The sequence below is a fragment of the Lutzomyia longipalpis genome, chromosome 3 (genome assembly GCF_024334085.1).
Source record: "Lutzomyia longipalpis isolate SR_M1_2022 chromosome 3, ASM2433408v1".
Taxonomy (NCBI): domain Eukaryota; kingdom Metazoa; phylum Arthropoda; class Insecta; order Diptera; family Psychodidae; genus Lutzomyia; species Lutzomyia longipalpis.
In genome coordinates this window covers 7,621,315-7,637,242 of record NC_074709.1, presented here as the reverse complement: position 1 = coordinate 7,637,242, position 15,928 = coordinate 7,621,315, and the positions used below count along the sequence as shown (strand labels likewise).

Sequence of the window (15,928 nt, the reverse complement as noted above, 5' to 3'; positions counted from 1 at the left end):
AAGATTGATGAAACACGAAATGTTTTTGTTGGAATTTGACCACATCGTGACATTTCGTTCGTGCCGATTAAATGCTCGGGTTTTGTGTCACATTTTGTTGTTTCATGTACGTCAAATAAGCATTCAAGGTATTTTGCGCATTTTGTGAGAAAATTCGAGGAAATTTCATTAAAATATCGCAAAGAAATTGCTGCAGAGTAAGTAAGAAGATAAAGAAGTGAGACAGCAGAAGATTTCAAAGATAAAAAAGTTAAGATTCTATGTGTAATTCAATTCTTTTAACTGTAGGAAACACAAAGTCGAGAAGGCAAAACAACACGGTTGCCATGCCCATGGGAACAAAGAAGCTAAGCGCAATAATCCAGCGATTTGATCCAGATTTACCGACTGCATTGACACAGAGGATTGGCTTGTAGAAGTTGAAAATGCGCGTTGATGATGGGAAGAGAGAGTGACAATTCTATGTGCATCCATGAGATTGAGAGGTCAGCTGAAAAATGGATCCATAGAGCCAAAGCGAGACTGGATAAGTGGGCAAAATTATGCAATGAATTGTTGCAATTCTTTCCTACCGTTGGGTATTTGAGGACATCATTGTTGACACAAACTTTTGAATCTCTCACACAACTTCTCCGCGTGCTAATTGATGCGGAACAAATCATTGAAACGTAGACGATTCCAAGCAAGACAGGCGCTATTCCAAGCGCAACTCTGGGTAGAATTCAGGCGATACCATCCGTACCACCATGGCAAGAAGAATGACAATGTGAAGCACACAAAGAAGCCAAAAAGGAGAATGAGTAGAAAAGCACCGAAGATCGACGAAGCTCTGAGAACTTTGCTACAGATGCAAGAAGCCCGGACCGTGAAAAATTATTTCCCTGAATAATAGATGAATTCCAAGTAGAGAAGATGATTCAAATGAATTTCGGGGAGGTACGAAAACAAAGTAGACGTGATTGATGTACCGGAATGAGAAGTTTACTAAAAAAAAAAAAGAATCTTAGGCCTACTGAGTGTAAATCAATAAAAGAAATTAAAGAAATGTATTATTATTTATCCAAGATTTAATATATGTTTGAAGATAACTTAACGTTTACAGGAAGAAGTGAAATTCTGATCTCAAGGTAAGACTACTAAATAGAACGGAGAATAATTTCTTTGTCATTTTAGATTATGACCATACAACGAGGATGCAACAAAGAAGTTAAGGATTTAAAATATCGAATATTATATGCCCCGCTCAGACAGAAGCTATAAGCAATGAAGGAAGAGAATCTCAAGCGTACGACAGGAATTGAGGACTGGATAAATATTAAGGAAGGCTATGTGCCAAAGTCAAGCAATGGCTATGTGCCGCTTGAAAGCTGAGTGCGCTAAACCAAGGCTCCGCTCTGATACAGACTAGATGCAATGAAGGAAAGCAACCCGAAGTATATAATAGGAATTAAGAATTGGATAGAAGGAAGATAAATCGCTAATCGAGACGAGAGCCGAAGCAAGAAGACTTCGTCTTCACTAGCTGAGCCCCAGGCTTAGTTGCTTCACAGAGCTCATAGTACTATGTGTACTCTATCATGGAAAAAAGCAAGAGATTAAAGAAACAAGATGACAACAATGAAATATAGCGGAAAGAATCAGGATACTGGATTGACCATTCACTTCATCAATGAGGACATTGATCATATCAGGAAGGCCGAGATGTAGAACAATGCTATGTGCCCCGGTAGAGAAACCCTTCTACCGTATTATATGTTGAGCTGTGGCACTATGTGTGTCAAGGGTTGGACTGCTCTGGGTGAAAGAGTGAGATGAGTCGTTAGCTCTATGCCGCTCATCAGGCACTCATAGGTTCAGTAGCCCACTGTTGCTCGTCCGATTCAGTTCGGGACCCGTTAGCTCTCTATTTAAGGGTAATTAATAGCCCCTGTAGGAATATCGTCCTACAAAAAGAAAATTAAAATACAATTTTTTCATGCATTCAGCCACATTTTGAATTAGAAGATTCGTAAAAGTCTGGAGGTTTTTTATTTTTCGGATACAGTCAATAGAAAGGGCGTCTTGATGCTTTCAGCGACGTTTTGGATTTAAATCAATTAAATAAATCGAAACGTTGCCTAAAGCGCCAGACGCTTATTTCATTGACTGTTGTAGAAAAATAAAATTCCACAACAATCAGTATGTTGAACCTTGCAAAAATCAAGGAGATTTCACTGCAAAGTACGAGGTTTTCTCTAAGAAAAATATATTTAAGAATAAGACTTGACTTTCTATTTTTAAGCATTTTTAATTCGAGACTTCAGCTAACTTTAAGAAACTGTTGTTTCTTTACATTGTGGATCTTTCAATCAGAATTAATTTATTAAGTATTCTTCTCTGTTTTCCTTTCATTCTAAAAAATATTCTACATAGAATTGAGAACTATTTATCCTCAGGAAAACTGAGAAAATGAAGAAAATCAAATCGCGCACTTGTAGCACACAAATGAGTGCCATCTGATAAGAATTTTCCTAAGGCCCAGTGTTCTAAAATAAAAGGCGAAACACAGCACTTCCCATTGAGTCGGCAACCGAAGTTTCCTACAGTATGCTTCGTGATCTCTGCCTCCACTTGTGATAAATGTAAAACATTTTTCGCAAAGTTCCTTTTTTTTTCTTGTCGTTCTTCATTTAACCCGTTCATGTGAATTAGTGGTTTTCCATTGAGGCAATTTGTAATGGGCAACGCATCAGGTAAACATCAATTGAGAGATCGCCCAAGAAAGAACGTACACTGGAAATCCGCAGGTATGCTATATACGGATAATCCCACCATAGAGGCTTATGTGTAGAGGGAATTGGAATTAATTGATTATGCGCATTCAATTTTATGTTGTAAAACGTTAATAAAAATTGAATTCAAATTACTCAAAAAAAATCCTTAAAAATCATCAAATAGAATGCAATGGAAAAGAATAAATTTTAAGGCATTGAATGTATCGGGAATTTTATTTGTAAAGTAAAAGTAGAACCCAGTGGTTTCAGCCTCAAGCACTTTGGATGAGGTATTTTTAGACAGCTACAGTAAAATTGTAGTTGAACGAAATTTTGTGTATAATTTCCTATTTAATTCAATATTAACACAATACACATGTGCCGGAGGGATCAGTATCTTCGAATCTTTTCGCAAAATGCTCAAGATTGAATGCTAATTAATTGATTGAGCTTCTTATTTTGGGCCCAATATTGCACTGTCTGACATAATTTGCATGAGAATTAGGGGCCCTACAATGGTGGAATCCTTTGGTAAAAATAGGCTACATTCTCAGACGGTGTGAAAATGATTTTAGACTTGTTAATTCATATTGTCATACCCCCAAAGTGACGATTGTTCTAAAACTCGCTTTCGTTCTCAATGAGAATATTTTTTTCTTAAAGTTTTCTTAATGAAAATTAATTTATTTTACTTAAGAAAGATCAGATAAGTTATAGTGGAGGCCTTCATTTTAGGACAACGTTATCTTTGATGTTTCGTAGAAGGACCGTCTTCGTCTTAACTATTTTTTAAGCAAAAATATTTATTTATTTTTATCTTGATGGTTTTCCAGAACCTCCAGCTGCCCCGGGAAAACCAATCCTTGTCCCTTCTGACCCAGACACCTCACCGGATATTGTTACAATTCGCTGGGATAAACCCCTAAGTGATGGTGGAGCACCAATTTTTGGCTACCTCGTTGAACGTCGCTGCACTGGCTCACCACACTGGGTACGAGCCACTCCAGGACTCATCCCCGGCACTGAAATTCAATTGACCGGCCTTGAACCCGGCTGGCGGTACCAATTTCGCGTTTCAGCCGAAAATATTGTAGGCCTCTCACCACCGAGTGAGCTATCGGACGGCCTAACAGTCACACTTCAACGTACGGCCATAAGTGTACCACGCTTCGTGAAGGAATTGGCGGATTGTAGTACAATTGAGAATGACCGTGTGGAGTTTCAGGTGCAAATCACGGGGACACCACCACCGGATATAAATTGGTTTAAGGATGGCTTTGAAATTTTCAGTAGTCGTCGCACGAAGATACTCACAGAAAATGACACGAGTCTACTCGTTATTCATCAAACTGCAATCACTGATGAAGGTAAATTTTGTTTTCATTTTAAATTTATAAGTCTAATTCTAATTTTGTTCTATTTCTTTTTTTTTTGCATCTTGAGAGCACAAAAATGTATCAGTTAAAAAAAAGTTAAGTTGAAGAAAGAATTTTAAAACTTCCACAGAAAATTGAATGAACTTTTTTTTTAAATCGGTCAAACGGTTTTCTAAAATTCATTTACAGTCGTGCAGTAGGACCGTCGTGAAAAAGACTTCTCCGCGATAAAACGGCTTCAGAATGAGGAAATTTGTCTTCGCAGAGGGACAATTAGTATCCTACCTTTCCAATAGTAATTTGAAGCCGTTTTACCGCGGAGAAGTCTTTGACGACGGTCCTACTGCGCAGTCACGACTGTATGTGATCGAAAGATGCTCTCAATAGTATCAATAAATGATTTTTCAGTTATTTCAAAATATCTTTTAAACAATGAAACAAAATCTCAGCATAAAAAGAAATTTTTTTAAAAGTTTTAAAAGAAAAGTTTTTACTGCGGGACTTTGGTGTAAAATCAAAAGAATTTTTTTTAAATGAAGAAATATATTTTTATTGCAGGAGAAATTAAATGTACAGCAACAAATAGGGCAGGTCATGTGGTGACACGGTGCCAACTAAAGGTCGAAGCTCCTCCGAAGATTCGTCTTCCACGCCAGTACGAGGAGGGGATCCTCATTGAGGCAGATGAGGTACTTCGGTTGAAAGTTGGCATAGCTGGTCGTCCACCGCCCAGTGTGGCATGGCTGAGGAATGGCGAAGTACTCGGGAATGATGATCGCCATGAAATTGTAACAACAGACAAGAATTCATCGCTAAAAATTACAAATTGCCGTCGTAGCGATCGTGGGGAGTACAATGTGAGAGCCACAAATAAATTCGGCGATGATGCTGCATCCTTCCTCGTAACCGTCACATCACGTCCTGGCTGCCCAGGTAGAGTTGCATTTTCAATGTCCGTGGGAAAGTCCGTGTCACTGGCATGGACCTCTCCGGAGGATGATGGTGGATGCAAGATTGGAAATTATGTCGTTGAGTACTACCGGGTGGGATGGAATGTTTGGTTGAAAGCCACAACAACGAGGCAACTATCGACAACGCTCAATGATCTAATAGAAGGGAGTGAATACAAATTTCGCGTAAAGGCGGAAAACCCCTATGGGATGTCGGAGCCGAGTGAGGAATCGGATGTACTATTTATTCCAGATCCCAAGAGAGGCATCACAAAGCCAACGAGTTCGAGTGATACTAGTGTATTTATTGATGATCAACGCCCTACGATAATTCCACGACGAAAGCACACACCCACACCCTCAGCAGCCCCATCGAGTCAATCACTCGACAGTCCCATGAGCAAATTGACACGAATGGTGGACAAGAGTGAGCAGACCCACGTGGCACGACTCAAAATTCAACGACCTACCCTAAACATTCAACTAATACCTCAAGTTTTTGATTCCGAATCGATAGCAAGGGATATTTCCTATGGAACTCCCGATCCCAGTTCCATGGCAATGCAAAAGAAGGAATCATCTCCTTCGATGCAAAAGGATAAATCCCCATCAAGGCTACCGGAAATACAACTGAATGCACCCCAAGAGCTTCCGAGAACAATGCAAAAGGCAAGAGAATTGTCTCCACGACCGCAGCAGGAACTGAAGATCGCCCCCATCATGGAGAAAATTCAACAAGATAAACCAAATTTGCTAAATCAACCAAAAGAAGAGACAACACCGAAGATTTCAATTAAAACCCAAAATAAACAGATTGTGGAGACACGTGTTGATGAGAGTGCAAAGAAACCACCACCACCTGTTAGTGAATCTGTGCCAGTGAATGAAATGCAAAAATCATGGAAGAGCCTCGAAGTTGCTCATCATGATGCCAGTGATGCCATTCACAGCAGTGGAGAATTCGTTCTTGTCCTATACGACGACAAGGATCCATCAAAAAGGACATCAAGTAAGAATTTGAAGAATTTTAATGAAGATCTTTAAATGAAAAATATTTTGGAGGAAAATATGAAAAGGAGATCATTCACAACTGTTAAAAAATTCAAAGTTTTATCGCTATGAAAGTGAATGAGCTCCTTTTGATTATTTACTGCAAAAAAAACTTTTTCGCTTAACCTGTTTGAAATGGTTACATGTTTGATTCTGAGATGAAGATAAAATATTAAGCGAAGAAAATTCCATCCAGTGATCATTTTCCTATTATTCTTACAATTTTTAATTAATATATTTTTAATTTCAGAACAACAATCCTTTGATTTTGAGACAGAGGAAGTACTTCTACCGCCGCCATTGTCGCTCTCAGCACCTGAGCTGTCTTCACAAATTTCCTACAACACACCTAGTTTAAGACGCGTAGTTAGTTCAACGGAATTGCTGTATGAGAAGGCAATGGCTAAATTCTATCATGCCGTTGAAGCTGAAGAGCAAACACAGAAGACCAAAGAACGTAGTGAAGTTAAACAGAATTTAAGTAAGAATAACGAATTAGCAAATAGAAGAAGTTCCCTGAAGCATCGTCTTTCGGGTGAATTTTCTCTCACAAATTCAGGTAGTTTTAAGCAAAATGATTCCCCAATGATGGAAAACCTGGAAATTCATTCGCGGGAGGAAGAAAAAGAAGAAGCAACGAAGGATATTGAGGAGGAAAAAATAGTAAAAGCCTCTGAAGAACAAATTGAGTACACGGATGATTACACGGATAGTACAGCATCGTCTGATGAGTCAGAAACGGAGAAGTTCAAGAGAAAAGTCAAGGAGCATAGAAATGTTTTCTCAGGTGATGAAGAATTGGAGACATATCACCCGAGTGGGCGACAGGTGATTTCTCCCTATAGCCCACCACCTCCTGATCAATCGGCTGAATTTCTCTCAAAACCATTTATTCCTCCAAGTCCGGATTTTGTACCGAAGCCCATATTGAAGAGAAGAAAATCCGAAGAAGTTGAACCACCACTTCTTAAGCAAGATGATAACATGGAAAATACCCAGAAAAATGATAAGAAACCCTTCTCAAAGATATTCGACCTTAATCCATTTGCAAAGGAAAATAGTTCTAGTAAGGAAGAAAAGAGTGCTGAAAAGGAAGAAATTCCCCCGGAAAAACCTCTAACGGAGAAGGAATTGAAGAAGAAGAAAATGTTGGAGGTGAGACAGGAATCTCTTGAAGAGATGAAGGTTGTAATTGATCACTATAGTGATATTGTGCGGGAAATGGGAAGTGGACGAAAGCCACCGGGTTCATCAATCTATCTCAGTGCAGAGCAGCTCAAATTGGCAGCTGAAGCAAGTGAGGAAGAGCAAGAAATTGTCGAACCAGTGAAAGAATCACCTCGAGCTTTTTCACCTCGAAAAACTCCGGAGAAAATCCTCGAAAAAACCCCGGAGAAAACACCTGTGAAAATGATAAAAGTGGAAAATAATTTAGTAAAAAGCTCTAAATTGTCCGAATCGTCAATTGAGAGTGTACCAGAGAGGAGTAATGCAAGAAAATCATTGAGAAGTCCTTCGAGGGAAAGAAAGGTGATGAAGGAACAGGAAGAGCCAAGCTTACAAAGCTCCCAACCGAAGCGCAAAGAAAAGAGAGCTCCGTCCAAAACGAGAAATCGCAGTGAATCAAAATCTCCTGCTGCCTTCAATCGACGTCCCATGGTACGAAAAGTAATACCAGAACCTACCCACGTGGCTCCTCCATCTCAGCCTCCGAGTAAACCCGTGAAAGCTCCCGTAGTTACGCAAACAGATACAAATGTTAAAGTAAAATCAACCATTAACTACGTAACGGATCTGGCACTCTTTGTAGTTGCTTGTTGGATTTATTTCTTCAAAGATGCCCGCCTCTGTGTCTTTATCCTCGCGCTTATTCTCTACCGACAAATTGGTGATATGCTCAAAGCACATTTTCCATCGTGGATGAAGAAAAAGGATTAGAGGAGCGGAAGGGGTTTATGTTTTGTACATATTTATGTATTTATTAATATGTGGCAACACATGAAGCAGAGTTATTAATTATAATTGTTACTTTATGCAATTTGTTCTGACAAATAAAATTATATGCAAATTACAAGGAAATATAATTCAAATAAATTTTACTGTAGTAGAAAAAGCTTTTCTGACGCATCCTCTTATATAGGAAATTTTTTTTTATTTACTTACATGAACTTTTAAATAATACCAACAAACCAATTTTATATAAACTAAAAAAAAGAAGATGCGGCAAAATTGATAAATTCTAGCCAAACACGCAGGTAGGCAGAAGTTCCAAAGGTATGAGGATATGTAGAAATTTTATCGAAGAAGGAGAAATGATGGCATATTATTTTTCATTTCCTCTGTAAAGCTCAGCGTGTGCTTTTAACTTTATCACCTCATCATGCAAACTATTCGTTTTTCTTCACTTTTCCGTTGATTTTTTTTGTTAATTTCTTGTTCTACAGGATATAGCAGGAGGAAATGGAATTAAAAATCATAAAAGGTATTAAATTGAAATATTCAGAAAAGCGGATTGAGCGGATTGAACGGGTATGAGAGTAAACACGTAAAGAAGCGTGTTGTGAATTTTTTAGAGGTGTTTTAGGAGCAACGACTGATTTCTAATGATTTGTGGAAAAGAGAGAAAATATTTAAATGACCATAAAAGTCGCAAAAAAATGAAATTGAGGAACTTTTGTGATAATTCTAATATGAGAACTTTTTTTTAAGCTTTCCATGATCTTTGTTTTGAAGACGACAGAACATTTAATTAAGAGAAACTCTTTTGCAGATTTTTCATTGAATTTTCCTCCAGGAAACTCCTTGGGAAGGGAGCCAAAAGTTCTCACAGCTAAATAGGAAGTTTTGTTAAATCAAAAGTCCCCCAACGACGACTTCAACACTTAGGGACACGACCCTAGCGCACGTACAAGCGACACACCCACTAAATACTCAAACAGAAAGATTTGCAAGCGGTTATTTGTCCAAGTCGTACTATAAATTCACTTGAAAATAAATCAAAATAATTTATATTCATATCGCGCTCTGGGCAGAGCATTTAATTTACAAACATTGATATTTCAAGACATGATTCCGTTGCCCTCAAAACATGGTTTGGAAAGACAATCAAATCTTCTAGACACAAAATGTTTGTGTTTTCACACCAACCATCTTCCAACAAAAGTTCATTCCAATTTACTCTTTTGCTGAGAAATAACGTGCTCAAAGTTTTTATTATTAAAATAAAATTAATTTAATTTAGACACAACAATATATTTTTATATTAGATTTTAAAGTGATTTAAGGTGCTAAATTATTTTTTAAGAATTTCTTTAAAAAGCAGGAAAGTCATGAAATTAAATTATTTCCTCTTTGTTTTGAATGTGTTAATATTTGAAACGGCTTTTTATAAAAATTTGTGCTCAAGAATAGAAGATATTTACAAGAGAACTAAAACATCTCTATTATGGATTATTTTTTGGATCTTAAGGGTAAGTATGAATTAGTATTTAACATATTTAGAATTATTTGTTTCTTTAAAAAGATAGCTGATTTTCCTTTCTTGTTTTGCTAATTAATTTTGCAGAGTTTTTATGAAAAGCTTTGTGTTAAAGCTTTGTAAAGTATAAAATAAAACAGACCTTAGAAAATTTAAAGGAAAACTTATTCCATTTTCACAGCTCGTGTCCAGTCACGTGCCTCTATCAATTTACTCTTTAAAGATTGAACGCGTTATATATTATGTATAGTACAGGACATACATAACGAACTATATACATACATACAACATACTTTGAGAACAATCGGTCGTTAAGTTTAAATAGAAAATTCATCTACAGGAATTTCCAGCGCTTTTGAATATATAGGTACAAAACATGTGCTTATCAGGAAGTAGGTGAATTCCACATTAAATGCGAAATATTCCCTCCCAGATGAGTCATCCTCGTCATCCTATAAATTCAAGAGATGACTCATTCACGTTGGATGGATATCCTGCTGCTGCGTGTGCAAAACGATTGCGTTTATTTTGGAGGGAAAACGCGCCAATCCTTTTAAGCTTTCCCTCCATTATTAATTTTAACGACTTCTTTTTTTTTAGGGATTGTGGCAGGAAAAATGATTTTCTTTTATATTTTGTGAACATAATCTGTACAAAATCTCAAAGAAAATTTGAAGAAATAACATTTCCAATAAAAAATAATTTAAATAGAAATTTATAGGTAAAGACTTTTCTATTATTTTTTTTTTCAAAAGAGATTTAATTTAATTTTTTGAGAAATTTTTCCATGGCGAGCCCTCGCAAAATTTTGCGGGAAAGCTTTAAAAATTGACAGAGTGGGTTAAAAAGATGGGGTTTGGCACAACCAGGAACTTTCCACGACATTTCCATTGTGCGCAAGCGTGTCCTTTCGCCATCTGGAGTTACAATGTCTCTCTGAATTTGTCAATTTATTGCGAATTTTTTTAAAGGGTTAAAAATAAATAAAACAAACTGTTAATAAATTTAATAAAAGTCAATTTCAGTTTATCAGGAAATTTAAGAAGTAACCTTAATAAATCGAATGATTTGACCTAACTTTTTTTTTAAAAAGTGTTTGCAGAAAAAGTTCAATAAGGTCATTGTAAACACTGCTATGTACGTTTGTTTGTTTTGGGGAAAAGGAAACGAATATTGCCGGAGAATATCCTGGAGGATGACATTAGTAACCTTCACGCGGCGGTTTGTGGCTGACCTACAAATTCGCGCTCTTAAATTGTGCATGAAATAAATGTGGTGTTTGTCAATAGTTGAAGTTTAAATAAACATTACTTGTATACTAGATACTAAGCATACTTATTGGAAATACCCCAAATTATTGAGAGTTTTCGAATTTTCTAACCAATAATTCGTGATTTTCACGAAAGAAGAAAAATTGTGTGGGTGTGAAAGTGAAAACGTAATTTATTGAAGTGAATTTGTTACTTATTTTTTTATTGTTGATTTGTCTATAGAAAGCTTCTACATGTGAAAAGGATATTATTAAAAGAAAACTAAAAGACATTAAATTGAATAGGAAACAATGTATTTAACACGACGAAGAAAGGTAAATTAGTTTTGGAATTTTCCTTAAAAAAATACATAAAATGTAATTACAAACTAAGTCCCCTTTTCAATTCCTTAAAACGGTAAAAACATATTACATAGCACGTAATATATACATATGTATGTGGTTGTATATAATTTCAACAATTTAGCAGACAATTTTCTTTTGAATATGATTTTTGCTGTATCCACGTTTCATAACACGAAAAATCAATATCAATGTTAAATGTGGAATTGAATGGGTGTGTAGGTATGTGAATGCGGTAGACAACACATTTTTGCATAGCTTTTGTATTTAAGAATCATCAGAATGTACTACAATTTGAACTCTTACGGGGTGAAGAAAAGAAAAGTTTCATGCCACAATGGAAAATTCCTGAATTGAATTTTGACATAATTTCCATTTCTTTATACCTATTTATCCAAATTCCTAGGTTGTGCTATATATTTTGTATATATTTGCAAATACGTATCAGGTGAAAAAATCATTTCTGAAGCAGGGGCAGATTTTTCGTTTTTGTGGAAGGTATCTAAATTATTCATATGAACCAAAGTTAGAAAGATTAATACCTACGATAAACTAATATTCAATTTAAATGAAAGCATATAATTAAATTTTCTTGTTTTAAATTGATTTTCTAACTATATAATTTCAGAGGTGTTGCTCTTGTTTCTTTTTTCGCACAATTCTTGACTTCTTTTTTAAATGAAGTAAAATTTTGAAAATCCAGAAACTAAAAAAATAAATAAAATAATAAACTCATTCTTAATACGTTACTCCGGACACGTTTTTGCCCAAACACGTTTAAGAATCTTTCGTAGTTTGACTATATGAACATTCATAAGAATTAACTTTTTAACAAAAAACTCTTTAAATTTAGCACGAGGAGTTCTAAAACTCTTTTTTTTAATCGAATTCATTCAATTTTTCTGAAAATAAAAACCTTTTGGACAACTTTTATATAACTTGAAAAGATAAAAATATTTAAGCCTGGCTTAAGTTTCTTTAGTTAGGTTTGAGTTATCTAAAACCAGGCCGAAGCTTCTTAAGCTGGAAGTAAGTTTTTCAAACAAGAGTGAAATTCGAGGGATATATTGTAAATAATAACGGCTAAGTCGGTTTGGAGCTCATACAAAGTTAACTGGTTTTACAATGTAGCCCTCGAATTGTCTTAATTTAGGCATATTTTTTAAGCTAAACTAAACTTTAGTTAAACTAAACTATAGTTTTTTGGCTAGGCTCAAGTTTTTTTTTAAAGTAAATTAAACCTTTAAAGTCTAACCCTACAAAACTTAAATTCGGTTTAACGGACATTTTTTTTAAACATGAATGTTTTTTCTTTATTTCAGGTGACACCATCTACTAAATGTCCTACTAGTCAGGACGTTCAGGATAATTGTAGTGAATCCAAAATTGCTAATTTCAAGCAAGGAAAGGATTTAGCCGTGGAGGCTGGAGTGAGTAGTGGATCGTCCTTCTCATCCCTTGCGGATGATGTGAAGATATCAATTGATAGTGGTGAATGTGGCTTTGTGCGCAGTGAAATACGTCGCAGTAAATCAAAAGTACGATCCTACTTGAGACGCTGCAAGGAGGCTCTTATTGGGAGTTCAAGTGGGGTTGAAAGTAACAACGTCGTGGATTACGATGCGGCCTTTCAGGCAAAAAAATCGTGGTGCTGTGAAAGTATTGAGTTGAGTGTTGAGGTGGAAAACGTTGGCGATGCACCGAGAGGAGTTACCTTTGATACGAATCAACCTGTGTCCCAGAATATTCACTCACACCCTGTTGGGAATTGTTGCCAAGGAAATGAGGTGAGTTTATTCACGAACTATACCTTCCATTATTGCGAAAGCTGACAAAGAAACGTCTCCAGGGTGTTGCACTGAAAAAAAAAAAGAAAAAATCTCAAGATGATTCTGTCTTGAAGTTTTTCTGCAAAATAAACATATTGATATGTGAATAAATATTGCACGCTTTTGTACATGATGAACGACTCACTCGGGGGGAAATGATGTTAAAACGGTAGTCAGTCGTGAGTAGTGGCCATTTACTGCCATGCCTCGGGTTTGAGAAATTTTTCCCTATTTCGACGTTGTACTGAAAATTATGTAAGTTTTTCACCAAAGAATGTTTTTTCTGCATTTTTTTTTGAAATAGGACAGTGGCAGTGTGACAATGCTGGTAGACAGATACTTTAGTCACCTCTATCCAGGCTACAATGGACACATTCGCTCATTGCTAATTCGTCAGGCTCGTGATCTCCTTGTATGCACATTTTATGGCAATTTGAATCAATTCGAGACAGAGTTTTTAGCACCAGGAGCTAAACTCATTGAACATGCAAAGCAAGAATGTTTATGCGGTGCGGTAAGTAATGAAATATTATTCCATTTTACACATTTCAATATTAATTTCAAACACACCTCAAGAATTCCCCATTTTCCCTCATTTTTTTTCCTATCATAAAAAATGATTTTTTTCTAACTATATGTTCTTAGTTTATTGACCACCACTGTATTTTATGTGTATGTATGTAGTGTTTCAATTCATTCAAATATTTCTAAACTGAAACCTTTTATATTTTGCTGGGTTTTGCTTTTATTATGAGAAGCATCCGAAGCATCACACTCAATTTCTATCAACATATTCGTAGACCACCATTCTCTTTTTCCTCTATGCGTGAGTTCTTTGCGGGGCAACACAGTGCTACATTTTATGACCCTAAATGTGAGGGACAGAAATTAAATATCTCACGATAGCCCAATGATGGCCACAAAATTAATTTGGATAAAAGTTACCTTTGACACATGACCTCATTATCTCTCAATGACCGCCCTCGTCTCCCACATAAAACATTCCCGGTTAAACTCTTCAATGGGTTTTCTATGTTTTTGTATCCAAAAGGGGGATGGATGGAAATTTTTCAATAAGCAAAATAAAATGGATGTGTTATGGAATTGTTACTCACATGGCGGTTGAACAAATTATCCATCAAATATCTGTGAGATTTATTTTTGGCCGCCCACGGGCCCCTTCTGTTGCATTTATGAGTCGAGTGTGTGTGGTATGTATGAGAGATATATGCGAGAAGCTGAGGAGTGATTGTCTTGTCTATCAGACTTATACAAATATGATCGTATGAGCACAAAATGCGGGAATGCATTCCCCTTATATTCTCTCTATCTTGTGTTGCCTATCCTATGTACACAAGTAAAATAAAATGTACCTACAGTGGGGTTTCACAGTACAGCCACAATTCACTCAAAGAATAGCAGGAATATTTTTTAATCATTTTTATGTAAGGCAATATTAGATATTTATTGAAATGTCTTATGTTTTAAAGGATTTTTTTTTAAAGTTAAACACAAACTGAATGATTTTTTTTAATAAATCAAAATGTAGCTGGAAAATACATAGAAAACTTGGAAAAAATATACCTTCCAAACAGATTTTATTGAGCTTTTTTTCTTTAAAAATTAGTCATACGATCAAGGAGGTATATGGAGTGATAAGTAAACAAGAAAAGGCGTCCGAGAGGTTTGACAGGCAACCAAGATTAGGAATTTGTAAGGTTTCAATGGCGCCAAAAAATGTATTTTGCACTTTTCACCTTCTTCAACACAAAATTATGCTGGAAAAGTGAAAATTTCCCGAATTTATCACTTTAATTGGTATTGGGATCTTAGATAATGAAGTAATCTTACCTTTTGTGGACATTTTCCGCAGATTTGAGCATTTTCTTGCCCAAAATATGATGAAAATTTCCCACTTGATGACTTTTCTCCTCTTCATTGGCAATAATTTGCACAAAATTTCCACGAAAATTCCACTTACACTCACAAAAAAAAAATTTCACACACAATACAAGATCCCCTTTTGCCTTTTTTGGAAATTCCATGGCAATTGGGGCATTTTCCTGGCCAGGAAAAATCATTTTCCCTTTACCGGCCTCTTCGGTTTTCCTGCGTCGGTAATTTTTGCACACGATTTTCACACACAATAAAACGACTTCTAACATGCACCGTACCACCAAACTACGGGGAATTTATCACTCTTTTGATTGCAAAAACTTCCACTCAAAAAAATAATCTGACTCCTTGAGATATTTGCAAAAAACTGCACTTTCACCAAATTTTAGAATATTTTGACACTCGCCGCCATCATGTCCAACGAAGGAGAGAGCAGAGCGTATGCTAAAAAGTATACTCGCACCGTTCTCACTTATTGCTGCGTGCGCCGGTGAGTGAGACTCACACATGCGCGCATGCCATGTATGTATTTGCTCCTTCCTCCTGCAAGCGTGGTGTGTAAAGATTTATATGGGACCTTTGATCATTTACCAGTATCGGTCGTTTAGATGACGTATAGCGTAGTGGTTTTATAGCTTTTGGTCCCTGGATCAAATCTTGCCAATTAAATTATTTTTTTTTCAAATTATGTTTTTTCGTTTTTTTTTCTTTTACTCATTTATGTCATGTTTAATGAGATAATTAATTATGTTTATTTCATTTCCTCTAATAAATAAAAGAATTTTCATAATAAAAATAATTAAATTTTTTCCCTTGGAGCACTAAGCATTAGAAAATCTTTACTATTAACATAAATTAATTTCTGAGCAATAAGATCCCATCTCAAGTGCCAGAATTTCCACTTTTCTTTTTTAAACATTACGAAAGAATTTGGGGAAAATTCAAAGAATTTTGGTGGAGTACTCTGCGTTGATACCACTGCTT

The 15,928-nt window shown here is 35.9% G+C and overlaps 5 protein-coding genes across 7 annotated transcripts in view; all 5 read left to right on the top strand.

The window, feature by feature from the left end:
• The window catches only part of LOC129791903 (probable hydroxyacid-oxoacid transhydrogenase, mitochondrial), a 294,221-nt gene extending 278,293 nt beyond the window's left edge, over positions 1-15,928 (top strand). The window contains exon 6 of the mRNA XM_055830521.1: positions 15,905-15,928. The gene's annotated coding sequence lies outside the window, so the exon portion shown is untranslated. The remainder of the gene's footprint in view (positions 1-15,904) is intronic.
• The window catches only part of LOC129791802 (liprin-alpha-1), a 178,184-nt gene extending 162,256 nt beyond the window's left edge, over positions 1-15,928 (top strand). The window contains exon 17 of the transcript XR_008750745.1: positions 15,905-15,928. The gene's annotated coding sequence lies outside the window, so the exon portion shown is untranslated. The remainder of the gene's footprint in view (positions 1-15,904) is intronic.
• Positions 1-15,928, top strand: part of LOC129791945 (uncharacterized) — a 52,716-nt gene extending 36,788 nt beyond the window's left edge. For all 3 annotated transcript variants that reach the window (XM_055830626.1, XM_055830625.1, XM_055830624.1), the window contains exon 9: positions 15,872-15,928. The gene's annotated coding sequence lies outside the window, so the exon portion shown is untranslated. The remainder of the gene's footprint in view (positions 1-15,871) is intronic.
• Positions 2,584-8,213, top strand: LOC129791796 (titin homolog). Its single transcript, XM_055830316.1, has 4 exons — positions 2,584-2,786; positions 3,587-4,120; positions 4,688-6,088; positions 6,380-8,213. The coding sequence occupies exons 1-4, from the start codon at positions 2,717-2,719 to the stop codon at positions 8,065-8,067; spliced, it is 3,693 nt and encodes a 1,230-aa protein (XP_055686291.1). The 5' UTR covers positions 2,584-2,716; the 3' UTR covers positions 8,068-8,213.
• Positions 10,994-15,928, top strand: part of LOC129791784 (uncharacterized) — a 61,004-nt gene continuing 56,069 nt past the window's right edge. Inside the window, exons 1-3 of the mRNA XM_055830281.1 lie at positions 10,994-11,192; positions 12,542-13,006; positions 13,353-13,562. Of these exons, the coding sequence (XP_055686256.1) occupies positions 11,169-11,192; positions 12,542-13,006; positions 13,353-13,562 (699 nt within the window). The 5' untranslated portion in view covers positions 10,994-11,168. The remainder of the gene's footprint in view (positions 11,193-12,541; positions 13,007-13,352; positions 13,563-15,928) is intronic.

Bases quoted from the DNA above. Each gene is read 5' to 3' on its own strand.
- LOC129791796 (XM_055830316.1), top strand. From the start codon at position 2,717: ATGGGCAACGCATCAGGTAAACATCAATTGAGAGATCGCCCAAGAAAG. The intron at 2,787-3,586 runs GTATGCTATATA...ATGGTTTTCCAG, and splicing joins CGTACACTGGAAATCCGCAG to AACCTCCAGCTGCCCCGGGA. The intron at 6,089-6,379 runs GTAAGAATTTGA...TTTTAATTTCAG, and splicing joins TCCATCAAAAAGGACATCAA to AACAACAATCCTTTGATTTT.